The sequence below is a fragment of the Amphiura filiformis genome, chromosome 12, assembly GCF_039555335.1.
Source record: "Amphiura filiformis chromosome 12, Afil_fr2py, whole genome shotgun sequence".
NCBI lineage: Eukaryota > Metazoa > Echinodermata > Ophiuroidea > Amphilepidida > Amphiuridae > Amphiura > Amphiura filiformis.
In genome coordinates this window covers 42978037-42996992 of record NC_092639.1, presented here as the reverse complement: position 1 = coordinate 42996992, position 18956 = coordinate 42978037, and the positions used below count along the sequence as shown (strand labels likewise).

At 36.9% G+C, this 18956-nt stretch overlaps 1 protein-coding gene across 1 annotated transcript; it reads right to left on the bottom strand.

Annotated features, from left to right (window-relative positions):
• Nucleotides 1-2293: 2293 nt before the first annotated feature.
• Nucleotides 2294-18396, bottom strand: LOC140165528 (alcohol dehydrogenase [acceptor]-like). Its single transcript, XM_072188813.1, has 17 exons — nucleotides 18199-18396; nucleotides 16941-17006; nucleotides 16633-16778; nucleotides 15790-15893; nucleotides 14871-14917; nucleotides 13770-13895; nucleotides 13176-13292; nucleotides 12411-12503; nucleotides 11013-11123; nucleotides 10178-10270; nucleotides 8781-8891; nucleotides 8034-8090; nucleotides 5895-5992; nucleotides 4675-4867; nucleotides 3892-3944; nucleotides 3237-3404; nucleotides 2294-2430 (listed from the first exon to the last, which is right to left on the bottom strand). The coding sequence occupies exons 1-17, from the start codon at nucleotides 18394-18396 to the stop codon at nucleotides 2301-2303; spliced, it is 1911 nt and encodes a 636-aa protein (XP_072044914.1). The 3' UTR covers nucleotides 2294-2300.
• Between the last annotated feature and the right edge of the window lie 560 nt (nucleotides 18397-18956).

Genomic DNA, 18956 nt, shown 5'->3' with positions numbered 1-18956 from the left:
ACAAAGAGCCTACAAAGGTTCCTCAGAGTACCTTAAGAACCTTTAGTGGTTCCTTAGAGAACCATAACGGGTTCCATATACGGGACAAGCAGAGACCTCTTTTATTCTAAGAGTGTTGGCTACGGAACACAATAAACTGGTTTGCAAATGCTCATCATTGGGTGAGATACACTTAGCTGAAATTACATTATAGGCTATATACAGCACAATAAGAATATTGTTGTGTAATTTGCTATTTTCAGCGAAAACTATTCACTCATCTTATATAGTTATATTAAGGCTGGTCTTAACCCTGTTAACCCTGGAACCCTGGGCCTCATAATTGCTAAATTGTTGGTCTAAAGTATATAAAAGTATACATATTTAGAATGGCAAAAATTTGATAAATTCATCTGTCAATCGGAGTTAAATTTGGGCCACAAATGCTCATTTTGGCCCAAAATCATCAAAAACGGGTTTCTTGGCCAACTTTTTTTTCGAAGAATTATTGGACCAAATTTTTTAAAATTAATTTTTAAAAACTAGATGAAAATATCTAGGAACAGTTTTTTTATATGTGTTTTTTTTAAAATTTTGACCAACTTCACCAAAAATATTTGAAATTTGGGCGAAAATCTGGCTCTACTTAAGATTTGTTTAATTGAGCATTTTTTGATCATTTTGGTGCAAATTTCTCAAAGTTGGTCAAAATTCATATAAAAGCTTCGACCTCTGTGACGCAGGCTTGGACGTACATACTGATTCCGTGCGTGTACAGTAGTCCATGAAATACACCGGTTAGTAAATGTATCAAGTTAAGCACAGGTTGAATTTATCCAAAACAACCCAAAATCCCGTACATGGACTTAAAAATCGACGTAATGATAAAACAAATTTTTGGATTAATGGGCAATAAGAAGATATACATGTACAAGATAGGTACGTTTTTTACTCAAAATACATTACTTTGATTACAAATGATTTTAGAGGTGCAAGTCTTGACAAGGCCGTTGATCATGACGATAGTTTGAGACAGAACATACCCCAAAAATGTGGCATGTTTTACCTAATGGGACTGAAATATCCAGGTTCGGCCGTTTTCTATCTCTGTTTTTCTTTCTGTTCCTATAAGAAATACCATTCATGTATTAATGTGTAGGCTTCCATGAGCATAGAGTGTTGCCAACACTGCGGTAACGCGCCAAATTGTGATACTTCAGTTTAGATGAGATCGTTTACCACGGCTTCATAGACTCTTCATATGAATATTTAACTTTAGATCCCGGTTTTGGAAAGTAAGTTTTCTTTACGAGTTGATTGAGCAACACACATCAATAAGTATTGGCTAAACGTAGCTGATGTGTACGTGTAGGACATTTTAGGCTCGGAATGGGAGGTCAATTGTTGATTCACCACGGTTTCTTTCACTGCTTGTAAGGTATCGGCAACACTGATGACTGAGCGTTTTGATTCGATTCCTAATTCGCTGACGTAGTGCATGTTAGGGGCTGTGCAATAATTATCAGCCCCCGGGGGGGTAAAATTTCCGAACGGCTCGCCAAAAATCGCTTGCCCCCCTCTCGGCCCGCCAAAAATCGCGTGCCCCCCCTCTCGGCCCGCCAAAAATTCTTTGCCCCCCCCCCTTGAACATGCCAAATTTTTGGGATCCCACATTCCAAACTTTAAATGGTCTAGATGTATGTTGCGAGCGCAGCGAGCAGGAAAATTTGCATATTTAAGCGTTTCCGTACCGTTTTCCTAAGCCTGTTTAAAGCATTTTATTAAAAAGGTGCCCCGTGAATGCGTGCCAAAAATCGCTTGCCCCCCCTCTCGGCTTGCCAAAATTGCTTGCCCCCCTTTCTGTCTCGCCAAAATTTCTTGCCCCCCCCCAATTTTACCCTCCCCAGGGCTCATAATTATTGCACAGCCCTTAGTAACCATTGGTTACTGCTCCAAGCCTGTGCTCATACACCTGTTCCGAATTTTGATATGCCATAGGCTTTATGTTGTGATCATTTCGATCAGTGGTTCGTAACACTCTAGGTTCGTAACAAAGAAAGCGTGATCCAGTTGACCTAGCAACGATCATAGTCTAACGTGCACTACGGCAGTGAATAGACTGTACTAAAATCAACCTAATAATCATATAAAAAGGATACAAATGTGGATGCCTCTGTCCGTATGGGTAGCAACACAAAATGGAATTGAGCTTCACAATTATTTCTTCCTTTTTTAATAGGAACACAACCTTATGATAATGTTTTGTTATAGGCATATCCTATAACCTATTATCCTACAATTTACTATAGTGCTTTAAGTAGTTAGCGTGAAGATTTGATAAAATCAGCGCCCCTTTCACCTATCATGATGCAGGGTGCATTGGTGTTCCCTGATGTGAGATGTGGCATGATAGATGCGTCGATAACACGAAGGCCTTTGATACCACGGACTCTGTGAAGGCAGAAATAATAATGATAATAATAATAATAATAATAATAATAATAATAATAATAATAATAATAATAATAATAATAATAATAATAATAATGATAATAATCTCGTTATTATTTTGCAGTATGCCGAATACTAGCGAAAAGTCTGTTTAAACCATGATACATATGATTTCCCTTGATGAGAACGAGGATCAGACTTTAGAAAGCCAGTGAGTATAATGAAAGAGAGATAAAAAGAATTTGTCGCGTCTGATGTCACTGTCAATTACGATCCTTGATTGGTTTACACAGGATAATAACGCGTAAAAGGAATGCCGATTGATCTGGTGTCGATCGGAGAAAAGGAATAGCAGAAAATAGCAGAAAAAAGATTCCTACTATAAATACTTAACTTTTGAGATGATTGTATGTTTGAAAGTGCAATTAACAAACCGTGCTCGAGTTTGATTGACAGATGACGTCAGACGCGATAAATAATTTTTATCTCTGTCTTTCATTATAGCATACAAATTATCTAACAGTGATTCGGCTGTGATATTGAGCTATAGAGGGCGGCATACATGGTCAAGGCTAGCTAATGGTGCACACGAGTTTCTATAATCGGAATTCTAGCTTATTTGTTTTATGTACATTTTGTTTGTAAAGCAGAGCCTAGTACACTGATCTTGGTTACCCTATTATAATAGCTGAAATATATAAATGGAATAAAAAATGGAATAAGATTTGCACAAATTGTGCATTGAACATGAGCTCATGATACAGCTCATGTTTACACGGTTGGACACCATACATTGCATAACTTACCTCAGTTTGGGATCAACCACAGCAGTAACGTCATCGTCAGAACCCATTTTGCATGTTCCAACTGGATGGTAGAGGGTGTTGGCGATTTGACGTATATATTTCTCCAAATTTACATCTGAATATGCATCCCCGGGTGTGCCTGACATCGTGATATCTATGGGGTGTGCCCTGAAAATAAATAAAGATAAATAAAGAAGGCAGTGTTTAGGACGATGGTGGCAGAAACAAGAAATACAAAATGAATGACCAGGTCAGGTCAGTTCAGCTCAGGTTAGTTCGGTTCAGGTCAGTTCAGTTCAGGTCAGTTCTGTTCAGGTCAGGAAAGGAAAGGAAAGGAAAGGAAAGGAAAGGAAAGGAAAGGATAGGAAAGGAAAAGATAGGAAAGGAAAGAAAAGGACAGGACAGGAAAGGAAAGGAAAGGAAAGGAAAGGAAAGGAAGGGAAGGGAAGGGAATGGAATGGAAGGGAAGTGGAGGGAATTGAAGGGAAATGAGCGGATTGAGAATAATAAAGAAAAAGAAAGTAAAGCAAACGAAGAAGGAAAATACAGAAAAAATTAAGAAAGATAAAGTAATAATCATCCAAATAAAACACGTAATATTTAGATATTGAACTCTTTACAAAGTAACAACCATCCAAACACGTAAACTACATACCCAAACCGTTTCATTACGTCAGTTTCTGTTAAACGTTTTGAAAATCGTAAACCCTGAAATATCAAAATATAATAACAGTATCAAAACCTTGAAAGGCACTGGGTTCGATGCCAAAGGATGCAAACATCATTAACAACTACTCGCTCCCAGTTGTGATAGGGTAAGGACCAAGGAAGTTATATAAACATGGAGAATCAGATTACGTAACGCGTTGTTCCTTTGTGCCGGATTGATTTGCCGACAGGCTATTCATAAAAGTGGTACGATTGTTTTGTTTGGGAATATTGAGAATATTGTAATTGTTAGAGAACTATTGATATCTGATAGATAATATTGAAAATGTTACACGTCAGCTTTTACACACCTGTACCTCACACAGTTGAGTCTACACACAGTAAAATACTGCAAAATAAGAACGTTATAATACATACTGCGCACAAAAAGTAGCCGTACACTTAAAACAAAAGCAATTTAAGAAATTTAGTAGTTTTTTGTGCTTTTTTCGGAGCTTTTGTTTTAAGTGTATGAGTACTCTAAATTGAATTCACCTGAATGTTAATTTAATTATGCCCACTCTTAAAGTCACCCAGGCCCACATTGCCCCATACCCCACCCTCTCTCTGAATAATCCTGGCTACACTACTGACATTGCGAAGTCCTATTTGATATTGTCGCTACTCGCTGCAGTCGAATCGCGTATTATGTATAGCAGCTCCATGTACAGGACGGTTGATATGATCTTGAATTACGTAGTATGCGGAAATCACGAGTACTAATATTTACCTCAGCGATAACTTTGACATCGTGTGGATCTTCTAAGTAATGCGGGTCAATGATTGGTGGTTCCTTAGGGTCTTTGCTAGCCAATGTAATCTCACCCACACTTTTTGGGTGCAATATGACTGGCACCATAATGAAGCCTTTATGAGCCATCGTATCCATTAGATTATCGTCATACCCAAAATATGGATAGAGACTAAAATTAACAAAGAAATAAGTAAATTGTCTTGCGTCAATAAAAGAAGAACAACGTTTATCTTTTGAGCAAAAAATCGTGCGAGGTAGAACAGAATAAAAAGACGTCGCTGCAAGTCCCTGATCTTTGATAAGGGATGAAATCAAAACTCAACCGCCGGTCAACCGCCGGTTCCGGGCGGTTCATCCAGTTTCCATTGTTTAGAACAATAGCAACAGAACGGATCCGCCCGGAACCGACAACTGACCGCCGGTAGAGTTTTGATTTCGTCCCTAAATGGATGTGCTTTTTTCCACAGTGGTTTCTTCGGAATATGTCGTGTGCACATTTTGATTTTAAGTTTCAAGAATGTAAGAAGAGTATAAATTCAGCTTTACTCATCGCTGTGTTCAGTATATCGCGATTTTCGCATAGTGCCAAATACCGGATTACAAATCGTCCCTATTTAATCCACGAAGTGTCTAACGCCATTATTCACCGAGTGCGAGTATAGCGACTTTAAGAAATCATCAAGGTCACTCTCTGTAGTCATTATAATTCTCGCGTTTCACAATAGGATGCGCCTCCAGCGGTCGCTGGGACGAGGCCAAAATACGCAGTGCATCATGGGAAAATGTCGACATCCAAAGCCCGCGTAATACGAATACAATACAGGAACATACATCATTGTGGGTTTAAATGTCATTATAATAATGTCACATGCGAATGCACACTAAAACAACACTTTACAATTATAGTAGATCCATTTTCTATCTATTGATCACAGGAAATCCTTTGTGGAGCTGTTTTCAACATATTTATTATCACACTCGCGTGAAAATTCAACAGCAGCTAGAACGGCGATGTCGACTCTGGAAACAAAAATTTGACTGCCAAGAGCAACCGCTGGCGGCGCATCGTATTGTGAAACGCGAGAATTCAAATGGGTGCAGTTTCGGACGGAATTCATTTTACTTGATACTCGTCAATATGTGATATCACGACGATTATTACGTCACTCTCCCTGCAAATAAATAAGATTACTTACTCCTTGGATTTGAAGCCCAGAATGTTGGCTTCATCAGGACCGATTCCGTAATACATGGACAACGTGTGAAGCTGCAAATCTGGCCAATCGATGTCTTTCTAAAGTTTAAATAACAAAGATGAAAGAAAATATTTAATGTATTATATGGCCATTTGTTATCTATGTATCTTAATACTAATTACGGCGTGTCCGTCCGTCCGTCCGCGCGCTATCGCGTTGCGTCCGCGAGGTTCGCGTTCGCGTCCACGCGGTTCGCGTTCACGCGGTGCACTATCGCGTGCTCGCGGTTCGCTATCGCGGAGTATCAACGGGAGTGTGCGCGGAGTACAGTGCGCGCATCGAAAAAGCATTACAGTGCGACTAACAGGTTCATCTCATCGGAAAAATAATTATAGGCCTTATTTTCAACACATATTTCAATACCGAACACGTGCACACACCAAACACGTGCATATATATAGGCCTATTTCCGGAACATCCAGACCATGGTTAACATAAAATTATCCCTTGTGGTAAGGCCTATAACCGTTTTTGCGTTCACGTTTCTCGCGATTGATTTCATTACTTAAGTAACGGCCTATATCCACGTCCAGATACTAATTTCGGTTTCTCTAAATGTGGTAACAGGGCAGGGCTTGGAAGAGTATGATGGGTTCCAGATTATGGGTAGGCCTACCGAACTACCGAAGTAAGCATCACACCTATAAAACAAACAGAGTTGATTAAGTTATGTCAAGTTGGGTCTTGATCATTGAGAGACGCATTTCATAGTAGTTTAAAAAGTCAGGGCAGGTATATGGGTAACGGGTTTGGGTAATTAGAAATAGGCCTATCACGAGAAGCGCCCAACCCGAGAACCGCGAAATCTAGTTTTAAATAATAATAATAATAATAATAATAATAATAATAATAATAATAATAATAATAATAATAATAATAATAATAATAATAATAATAATAATAATAATAATAAATCAATATTTGTTCAGCGCAATTTGCATCGCAGATGCCCCATTGTACTTTACAACTAAAAAGAAAATGCACACACATAAAAAATACAATATGAAATTTACCAATACAACAGATTAAAATTACAAGATTGATGACACTTGATTTTAAAAACTTTATAAGTAATCTAAAAACAAACAAAATATTGCAGCACTGATGTTTAAAATCAAATGCCAAACATGTACAAAATCAGTATTAACATGATAAAAAGATACTTTCAACAGTGGGGGCTGATTTCAGAGATAAAGGAATACTGTTCCAAAGTGCAGGGGCATAAACCGCAAAAGACCTTCGTCCGTACGTATGATGTGGATGACTTGCTCATGCTTATTCGTAAGACAACTAAATTTGATTATTTAATGCTCTATCAGCAAATAGACCGATGATTACATTTGGAAAGGCTCGTCTCAGATGGGTAAACCAACATTTCCCTAAATCTTCTACTATAAGGGCAACTATTATTTGGTGAGATCTACTTTATGTGACTGAAAAATTGAGAGCAAAAGGTATAGTCAGATCTCTAGCTGAGTGTTAAGCAGTCAGTATTGGATATGTGATAGTCGCAAGCGGCAAGCACACAGAGATGACGTGGATTGCTAATTGTCTGCTGATTTGCTCCGCAAAGGCTGGGCTTTGACAGAGTCCCATCTCCACATGCCAGACCCTGACTGGATAGCTTGTATCTAGGGGTGTAGAGGTGTAATGTAGATGAGGTTGACAGTAACTGCTGAGAGCACTTGGTAGGGATCCAGTGCGCCTTTGTTTCAGTTGCATCGATGTTAAAAGTTATTTTCCATGTAGAGCAGAAATAGAGGTTGATCTGAGTCCATGGTGCGGCGAGCTCTACAGGTGGAATACTTGCAAGTATATGAAGCTGCTCGATTGGAAGGAGGCACCCAGTGATGGGCCGGAAGGTGCATGCTTTTTAGGCTGTTTGTATGCTTGTATATCTGCATCTGATCCATGCAGGTGCCCCGGGGCAGGTGCACATTACTAAAGTTGGGAATATATAAGAGATAAGGAAGAGGTATGACTGGCTAGTTCTCCAACCGCCTGGTGTCGGACGATCAAGGCCGCTACGTGTCTGACCTTGTCATTTAAGACTTAGCTGAGTAAGGCATACTAACTTACCTCTACTCCAGTTTGAATAAATGCGGCAGACTCTAATCCGTTGTTTGTAAGTAGTCCCTGTAACGATTTATGATAAATTGTAGTATTTTGAATGAAATTTTATCAAAAGTATTTCCCGCGTTTTATTTGCTGCGGTTTGCTAACGAAGCCTACTCCTTTGACAGTAGAGGGCGATGTTTTCGAGTTATTTCATTGCAAAGCCGTTTTTGGCACTGTCACTAATCGAATCGTTCAAGGAACTTCCCAGGTTATAAACCCACTAGGGTTTATAGTAATCTGGCACTATGCGGAAATTACGACTATACCAATTTAACCCGGATGTGGCAGTGACGTCAACGCGTTGAAGCAGCTGTTTCGCTCGCTCGTTGCGTCTTTAAGCGCATTCGTCTGTACTCCAGCGCTTTGACCGAACGCTAGCAGTTTGAGGCTGCTCCCAATGAAATGCGCACGCTACTGTATTGACGGCACTGCCACATAAAGGTGAAAAAATGGTATAGTACGGTATCCGTGCACCCGATATGAGTCAGCTAATAAGTGAACATCTCATGAACTTAAAATGCGACGGTATTTGTCATGCAGCATGTGTAATTCGCGACCAGTTATCAACATTTTAAAATGATTATTGGCTTACAGCCGTTTCTTTTCAAATCTACGAATATTTACTCCGACAAAATAATAATTTTTATGTTAATATTTAATTCAAACGACAGTAGGCCTATACAACATAAGCAACATGATAATGTTTACTGTTTGATTCACGGCGTACTGTTCTTGGTATTTGGGATCCATCGCATCATTCAGAGACAGCACTTCACTTTCTGCGTTTGCGTTTCCTTTCAGTTGGCAAGTCATATGATCCTAACGTCAAATTACAAAAGAAATTAGTATTAATATTAATGTTGGTGTCGGTGGTGGTAAAGTTTGTTCGGCTAATAATTGGCGAAAATTATTCAGTTTTTGTTACTGCGCACGTCAATAAAGTCCGTTAATTCATATAAGCGCGCTAGTCACGCATTACGCTACCCAAAACAACGTTTACAAGTGCTGCGGCCATTTTGATCCGACATGATGTTGTGAGTCTCGTTTTGTAGCCAATTTATAATCCGAACAAAGTATATAGTGTCGTCTTTGTTAATGGAGTTGTTGGTGGTGGTTTTGGTAGCAGGAGGTGCTGATATGACGACGACGACGACGACGATGATGATGATGATGATAATGGTGATGATAATGGTGATGATGATGATGATGATGATGATGATGATGATGATGATGATGATGATGATGATGGTGTCAATGATGATGATGATGATGATGATGTTTCAATTGCGCGGAGATTGTGCGGAACTTTTAATACATAAAACACTCATATAAAACACAGCAAGAAGGAAAAAACATGTCAAAATATAAAATCATATACCTTGCCATGTAGGATATATTTTCTAGTTTTATGATATCTAAATTACACAATTTGTGGCAATTTTAACAATTTTTAGGTATTTGGGCGGCCATTTTGAAAAGCGCCCTCTATCTGAAGTTTACCACCTTTGGACAAGTTGCATATGTTTTGCATTCTTCAAAGTACAAAAACAAAACAAAACAAAACAAAACAAAAAAAAACACTTTCAAATCATATTGCCCATGATTGGGTCACGGAATCACTACTGTACATGTACATCCGCAGCTATTCAATGTACCAACAAAATGACCATTTTCGATCACATTTCATAGTGCATTGCGGAGAAAAACGTTGAATTTTGCGGAGCATATGAAATTGCGCGGAAAAGGGAAATTTCGCGGGACCCTGCTTATAGGTACCAATCATTTTGTTACAGCTTGTAATAATAATAATAATAATAATAATAATAATAATAACAATAATAATAATAGTAATAATAATAATAATAATAACACTAATAATAATAATAATAATAATAATAATAATAATAATAATAATAATAATAATAATAATAATAATAATAATATAATAATAATAATAATATACATTTCTTACGCGCACAAATACGTTAAAAACACACATGGCGCAAGAGGAGATCCAACAAAGAGCAATGAAACCAAACAATATATAAATGATGATGATGGTGGTGATGGTGATGGTGATAATGAAATCAATTTGATAGGCATACCTGTAGATTCTTTCCGACAGGTAAATCTGCTATGCATTCTATGCCAAGAGAATCTAGATGAGATCGAGGTCCTATCCCTGACAGCATCAGAATCTGCAAAAGATTGGGGAAAAATTGTTCCTCACCCAAAGGATACAGTTTAAAAGTTTGTTAGATCGGTTTAATTTCTGCCAAAAAACAAAATGTCAAATTTATCCATGAGGGAAAATGTGGGCAGAAAAGATAAGAAGAATAGAAACTCCGCCCAGCAAAAAAATTCTTTCTTTTTCAACTTGAATACAAAACAACACACAAAATAATGCGTAGCTGACAAAAAATCCCTTTAAAACGCCTTGGACTGTTACGAAAATATTTTTAAAAAAAGAATGCTAAATCTATTTATAACACATGTATTAGTACATTTAAATGGTAATAAATTGTACATCGCCTTTTGACTTTTTTAGATAAGCAAGAGCGAATGTTTTGTCATTCAACTGGCACGAAACGATTTGTTTAAATTCCCGACATATCCTAATCTTAAATAGGGTTTATGTCTTAAATAAGTGCCACACGGCACTGCCACATAAAGGTGAAAAAATGGTATAGTACGGTATCCGTGCACCCGATATGAGTCAGCTAATAAGTGAACATCTCATGAACTTAAAATGCGACGGTATTTGTCATGCAGCATGTGTAATTCGCGACCAGTTATCAACATTTTAAAATGATTATTGGCTTACAGCCGTTTCTTTTCAAATCTACGAATATTTACTCCGACAAAATAATAATTTTTATGTTAATATTTAATTCAAACGACAGTAGGCCTATACAACATAAGCAACATGATAATGTTTACTGTTTGATTCACGGCGTACTGTTCTTGGTATTTGGGATCCATCGCATCATTCAGAGACAGCACTTCACTTTCTGCGTTTGCGTTTCCTTTCAGTTGGCAAGTCATATGATCCTAACGTCAAATTACAAAAGAAATTAGTATTAATATTAATGTTGGTGTCGGTGGTGGTAAAGTTTGTTCGGCTAATAATTGGCGAAAATTATTCAGTTTTTGTTACTGCGCACGTCAATAAAGTCCGTTAATTCATATAAGCGCGCTAGTCACGCATTACGCTACCCAAAACAACGTTTACAAGTGCTGCGGCCATTTTGATCCGACATGATGTTGTGAGTCTCGTTTTGTAGCCAATTTATAATCCGAACAAAGTATATAGTGTCGTCTTTGTTAATGGAGTTGTTGGTGGTGGTTTTGGTAGCAGGGGGTGCTGATATGACGACGACGACGACGACGATGATGATGATGATGATAATGGTGATGATAATGGTGATGATGATGATGATGATGATGATGATGATGATGATGATGATGATGATGATGATGGTGTCAATGATGATGATGATGATGATGATGTTTCAATTGCGCGGAGATTGTGCGGAACTTTTAATACATAAAACACTCATATAAAACACAGCAAGAAGGAAAAAACATGTCAAAATATAAAATCATATACCTTGCCATGTAGGATATATTTTCTAGTTTTATGATATCTAAATTACACAATTTGTGGCAATTTTAACAATTTTTAGGTATTTGGGCGGCCATTTTGAAAAGCGCCCTCTATCTGAAGTTTACCACCTTTGGACAAGTTGCATATGTTTTGCATTCTTCAAAGTACAAAAACAAAACAAAACAAAACAAAACAAAAAAAAACACTTTCAAATCATATTGCCCATGATTGGGTCACGGAATCACTACTGTACATGTACATCCGCAGCTATTCAATGTACCAACAAAATGACCATTTTCGATCACATTTCATAGTGCATTGCGGAGAAAAACGTTGAATTTTGCGGAGCATATGAAATTGCGCGGAAAAGGGGAAATTTCGCGGGACCCTGCTTATAGGTACCAATCATTTTGTTACAGCTTGTAATAATAATAATAATAATAATAATAATAATAATAACAATAATAATAATAGTAATAATAATAATAATAATAACACTAATAATAATAATAATAATAATAATAATAATAATAATAATAATAATAATAATAATAATAATAATAATAATAATATAATAATAATAATATATATTTTCTTACGCGCACAAATACGTTAAAACACACATGGCGCAAGAGGAGATCCAACAAAGAGCAATGAAACCAAACAATATATAAATGATGATGATGGTGGTGATGGTGATGGTGATAATGAAATCAATTTGATAGGCATACCTGTAGATTCTTTCCGACAGGTAAATCTGCTATGCATTCTATGCCAAGAGAATCTAGATGAGATCGAGGTCCTATCCCTGACAGCATCAGAATCTGCAAAAGATTGGGGAAAAATTGTTCCTCACCCAAAGGATACAGTTTAAAAGTTTGTTAGATCGGTTTAATTTCTGCCAAAAAACAAAATGTCAAATTTATCCATGAGGGAAAATGTGGGCAGAAAAGATAAGAAGAATAGAAACTCCGCCCAGCAAAAAAATTCTTTCTTTTTCAACTTGAATACAAAACAACACACAAAATAATGCGTAGCTGACAAAAAATCCCTTTAAAACGCCTTGGACTGTTACGAAAATATTTTTAAAAAAAGAATGCTAAATCTATTTATAACACATGTATTAGTACATTTAAATGGTAATAAATTGTACATCGCCTTTTGACTTTTTTAGATAAGCAAGAGCGAATGTTTTGTCATTCAACTGGCACGAAACGATTTGTTTAAATTCCCGACATATCCTAATCTTAAATAGGGTTTATGTCTTAAATAAGTGCCACAGCACATGCAGCATGAAATTATTACCCATTACTACTAATAATGTAACTGATTATATTGCCTGTTGAGGGCAACGCTAACTATTTTATCAGTGCAAAGCTGTTTTGCATTGGATCGCTACCAGCGCTCGGCGAATCGATTGAGACATTTCACGTCTTACACGGTTTATAGTAATCTGGCATAGTTAGTATGGCAAATTACGACGAGAGGTTGCAAACCTGGGGCGAGTTAACTGCTCCTCCGCATACAGCGACTTCCTTGGTAACACGCACTGTTTCCGTCTTCTGTCCAGACGAATACTCCACTCCGACAACTTTCTGGTCCTCAATAAGAATCTATTTTAGACGATATAAAACAAAGAAAATCAGTTTATAACTTAACCCATTACTTAAGGTGTAAAATAATTATGTACATGCATGTTAGAAATATTTGTTTGCCTATCACCGACCCCTTTAAGACGGGTGATAACAAACACCATTCTTAGTTTACAATTTTTGGCCATTTTCGACGACATGATAGAATTACATAGAAATGTCACTTTCTATTGATTTCGGAATATTAACAAAAGCCAACTGACCAATACTATTTTTCGGACTGTTACCATGGTTATGACAAACAGAATTTTTTTAGCCCAACAAGAAGTTAAGATGGTCATAATTTATTTTTGGTCATAGACAACTTGATCACCTAAAACCCTCTTCAAACATCGTAAAATGAATGAAGATATCTTGCAAACTTAATGTTTTGAAGAAAATAAAACGAAGCACCTAATATATTTCTGTATGTAAGGATTGTTTGGAGATTATATGTACCTTATTGACATATGCATTAGTAATAACGTGCAGATTGTCTCGTGTCATTGCTGGGTGCAGGAACGCTTTAGCAGTACTGCTTCTTCGACCGTCACCAATGGTTGCAGGACAGTCACCAAATCCAAGCTACAACATAATGTTACAAACACATAATAAGCCGGTACCAGTGGTGGCACCAGGATTTTTTTCTGGAGAAAATGGGAGTTGGGGAGATGGCGAGTGTATAACTCAACGGGTCAAAAATATGAAAATAATTATGTCTAAAATTGGGTAATTTGCAGTGATAAATATGATCCTTTAAACTGTTGATATTTTGAGGGTTGGTGCTGTTCAGCTTTTCAGCTTTTCTCATGAAATTATCTCATACTATAGTCCGTATTTCTTCCTCGAGGCAGGAAAATAAAATCTTCTTAAAAACGTTATTATGAGAAATTTTTAGATTTCCAATTTTGTAACTGAAGCCAACCGTTTTCCCGGAATATGCGCCCTCTTTTAAAAGAAAGAGATAGCGAGAGAAAAATAAAGAATGAAGAATTTCAGTTGTACACGATTAGGAACAATATGAAATTCCGAAATTCACTATAAAGGGGTGCTTGACGAATAATTCTTAGTCAGTGGGAGTGGTCTAGTTCGTAGACACATTTTTGATTGGACAATCGCAAGATTTCGGGTGCCGTTTATCAGGCCGTAGACGACCCCACGTCATCATGCGTCTTGATAATGCCTTACACGCTTGTAGAGGTGCGCGTATGTATTGCGCTGTAATGCGTAGACTAGTGCGGAATACGCGACGCGCTAGTAGTACGCGCAACATAATACGTGAAGTTGTAAACAAGTTTCGTTCATTTTATAATGGGGGGAATTTTTATGACGGTAACTTAGTTTTTGCTTTAAAAAATTGTTTACAGTTATTAAAATAATATTTAACTGACTAAGAATGAGAATAAACGATAGAATTTTTATTTGCCTATCCTCTTTATGATAGACGACAGGCATCCACTACTCAAAATATTGGACCTGCCTGTCGTCTATCACACGGTAGAGGATAGGCAAAATAAAATTCCTATCGTTTATTCTCTAACTCAAGCCTCTTTCACTTACGTTATTTCCACTGTTTATGTCCACTTCCTGATAACCAAGTTCAATACCTGAAAAAATAAATACTTGCATTATGAATGATATTGGACTTTAATTTTGGGACCTGAGAACCATAAGCTTTTTAAATGGCACCTCATGGTAGCCGCAAATGAACATAGTACAGTTATGTCTACAGTAAATTTTCCCATGACCTTTAGAACACTTACCGGGTTTAAGTGCTGTTTGTCAAGTGCCAACAATAACCCAGTGTTAACTAATTCCATCTACCACAGTCACAGCTAATTGTCGCCTAGAATGGGCCACTTGACCCCCATGGTTACCATTTTCGGTTGGCTTCACACTGGTTTGGGCTCTCTCTGACTTGAGTTTCATGCGATATCCAGTTATTTTACTTATCAAGGCGGTCCTCCGTTATTATAATGACTATGTTAATGAATTAAAGGCTGGCATAAAAAGTATAGATGAGCTTGATTGACCAAAGACCAAAATTCGTACCTCAAACAGTTTCACAACACCCGTCTTCCAACTGCGGCAAACCCAGGCCGGTTCAGTGAGATAAAGTTAGCATTGAATTTGCACGGGACTTTGGACAAGATTTTGGGTATTCATTTCTCACACAAATGTATGGTCTCCACTTACCAAAACTTGTATCGGTTTAAAAATTAAAAAATTAAAAAAAAGAATAAGTAATCTCAATATAGAACAAGTACTAAAATCATAGGTCTTTTACTTTTTGATATATGATGCTAACTAGTTGCCGTCTTATACCTACAACATAGCGCTACCAGTAGAGGTCAATTACCAATTGTGAGTGCCTCTGTGTTGTGTGTACGAACAATAACTGCATGATGATATAATTGTATTGTAAAAAGAAATCTTAATTTGTCAAATATGGTAATGCTTTAAGCGTCAATGTACTGACCTGCTTTGATGATTTCTTTAGAGAATTTGGACCTATAAGTAGGATGATTAGACACAGTCAGAGGTCCTCCTATACCATGGGTCTTGGGATCAGTGTACTCCTCACTGTTTACATATTAAAAGTAATGAGTTGAGAAATTAGATTTTGGCAGCGTAAAAACCCGTTTGTGTGACCCTTATGGTACACCGCAAAACTTAATTCAAAGTATTCTTGCCAGAATTAATACTTTGGCAAATATTGTAATTTTCAACTTTTTTTTAAACAATGACAAAAATTGGTCAAATCTGGGTATTGCTTTTTTTAGGGATTGGCCTTGCCATCAATTTTTATTAACGTTAATTTTATAACAAATATATTGTATCTCATGCTTCAAATTTTATTGAGGTCATGATAAAAATATTTCCTCAGACGCCAAAATAAAAATAAAGTGATTTCCTCAGATGCCAAAATAAAATGTAAGTGAGGATGCGGCTGTTTGAAGCGAACAAAAAACGAGTAACACCCCTTTCATTAAGCATAATTCGTTTACAGCATAAACGTGATATAAACGGGTTTTGGTTTGGGGCAAAAAGTTTTAAAAACATTTAAACTGTTAAATACCAGGTTATATAAAAAAAGCCATGACAACGTTTTTTACAATGTTGTCTAAATGTAAAAAAAATATTTGTTGGCAAACATGAAAAAAAAAAACTGCCAACACTTAAACAAATTATATTAGAATGTTTTCCAGTAGGTTTTCCAAAATGCTTTGAAATGGTATTAACACGTTTTTATGCCCTTTTATAACCCAATATTTAAACGTTTTCTGTAAAATGTTTTTTTGTTTGCTGTGTTATTACTTACCAAGTATTATTTTCACTTTTGATGAAGTAAGGCAGTACATCTTTCCAACCCCACCCATCACATCCTAGCCTCTCCCACGAGTCATAGTCAGCAGAATGCCCACGAACATACGCCATGTAGTTGAGACAACTACTACCACCCAGGACCTGGCGAAGTTCACATGAACATTATAAGTAATATTTACTGAAAATTTACTATAAACTTGTAGAGCATTTCAAGACAAAACACAAGTCACAAGTAAACTAATAACAAACAAAATGTTACAAAACAAAACTAAATAACCGCAGTATGGAGTATAAACTACTTGCCTTGCCTCTGGGCCATGTAACTTTTTCTTCAACGAAAGCTTGCGCTGCATGTTTCTGAGGAACAGTCTAGTTAAAAGGTATTGAAAAGAGTTATTTCGTTAAAATATATTCTTTCAGAAAAACCGAGTACTGAGTTGCAACAACCCTTGCCTTGACTAGCCGGTATCTTTTCTCCTTCGTTCCACAAGCTATTAGACTTCATAACTCTAATTACACACGGGGTGCTGTTCTTAGTATGATGTAATTGACAGAGCTTCATCTTTCATACCATGTTTTTGATTTTCTTGTGGTAATTATGATGAGTGTAATTTCCCTTGTGGATCTAATAAAGTTTTGCTTGACTTGACTTGACTTGACTTGAACCCACCCCATCCCTTAGAAATTAGAGGAAGTCATAACAAATTGTCCTCATTCTGACGAAGGTTAACTACATGTATAGTTGGCAAAAAGTGGCTGAAAAGAACAAAAAAGGTTATCTTTCCCAAATAAAGCGTCCCCATGTCCCCTCAGGATTGACACGACGCCTATGTAGGTATCGTAAAAGCCAATCCATCATTTTGGTGTGAGGCTGAAAATAATAAATGTTTTGGTTCTCATCCCCTCTCTGCACAATTTCTTCAAGATTTTGCGAAGTATTTAGACTTGGAAATGATTTGTCCTTTTGTGGTACATCAGGGGACTCATCCCCAGGAATCTCACATTTGAAAAAAAAAAAGATCGCCTGCCTCTTTCCTCGAGCACTGTTGGAAAAGACCGACAACTATTATTAACAATGCTAATTTTACATTAAAAAACACCCAAAACCTCTTCCTCATCAATTCATGAACCTTTTCTGAACCTTTCCAAAACATGAATATTTATACAGCCTTAATCCAATATGCATTCCCCAGGACTCTGTTACCAAAACAGTCTAGGCACTCTGACGATATTCAAGATCAAAGGTCAAAGGTTGCTCAAAGGTTGTTAAAACAAAGTATTCCCCTCATTTCAAGGATTCAGAGTTAATTATAGTTTGACCTACCTGCGATCTACCGTTCTTGTGTTAAACTGAATTTATACTCCATCGCTGAGCGACTAGCGATTGGAATTGAACCAATGAGGTAGCGCGCTTTTCCCGACGGAACAAAAAGTGCGCTACCTCACTGGCTAGAAACCAATCGCTCGTCGCTCAGTGATGGAGTATAAATTCAGCTTTATAGTCTGTACCACACAGCAATAGTAAAATATGCCCTTATATGTCTTATAATGCTTTAATTACCTTAAAGTTCCAGTCAATTTCTGTTTTCTGCAAGCTGGCTACCTGAGCAGGTACATCGATAGCAGGATACTCCTCATCCGACGGACCTGCCTCTAAGAGAACCACTGTACAATTTAGATCTTCTGACAACCTGGCAGCGACCACACATCCCGCGCTGCCTCCGCCTATTACTACATAATCATAAGCGGAGGAAGACATTTTGGAAATATTTTATATTTATTATTCTTCCCCGTGATAACAAAGTTCAAAAATGCTAACCTTTGATCATCATGATTATGATAAATATTTGCCCTTAGCCTAGGCGACGAACCCTGTTACTACACCTTTACATTTCATCGAATCTCTTTTTGATGTCTGTCATTTTGAACATCACACTTGAAAGATGTATGCTATGTAGAAACTTTATTTTTCAATTTCATAATTTGCATATTATTAGCATATTTGCAAGAAAAAACATGAAAATCAATAAATACCTATATTTTTCACAATTTCAATGATGAAACTGTTAAAACAGATTTTGATATTTTGTTTATTTTTCCTTTTTGCCCCCAAAATGTGTAAAAATCAACATTTTTGGATGACCTATATTTTCTTTGAATATTTATCAAATTTCTTAATTTAGGTATAATACAGTGCAGAAAAAGATGTCAAAAAATCTGTTAAAACAGATTTCCAATAAATTGTTCCATTTTCCATTTTGGGTTAAATACTCAATTTTCATGCGCGGGATATTTGAAACATAAAATGAAAACATGTCC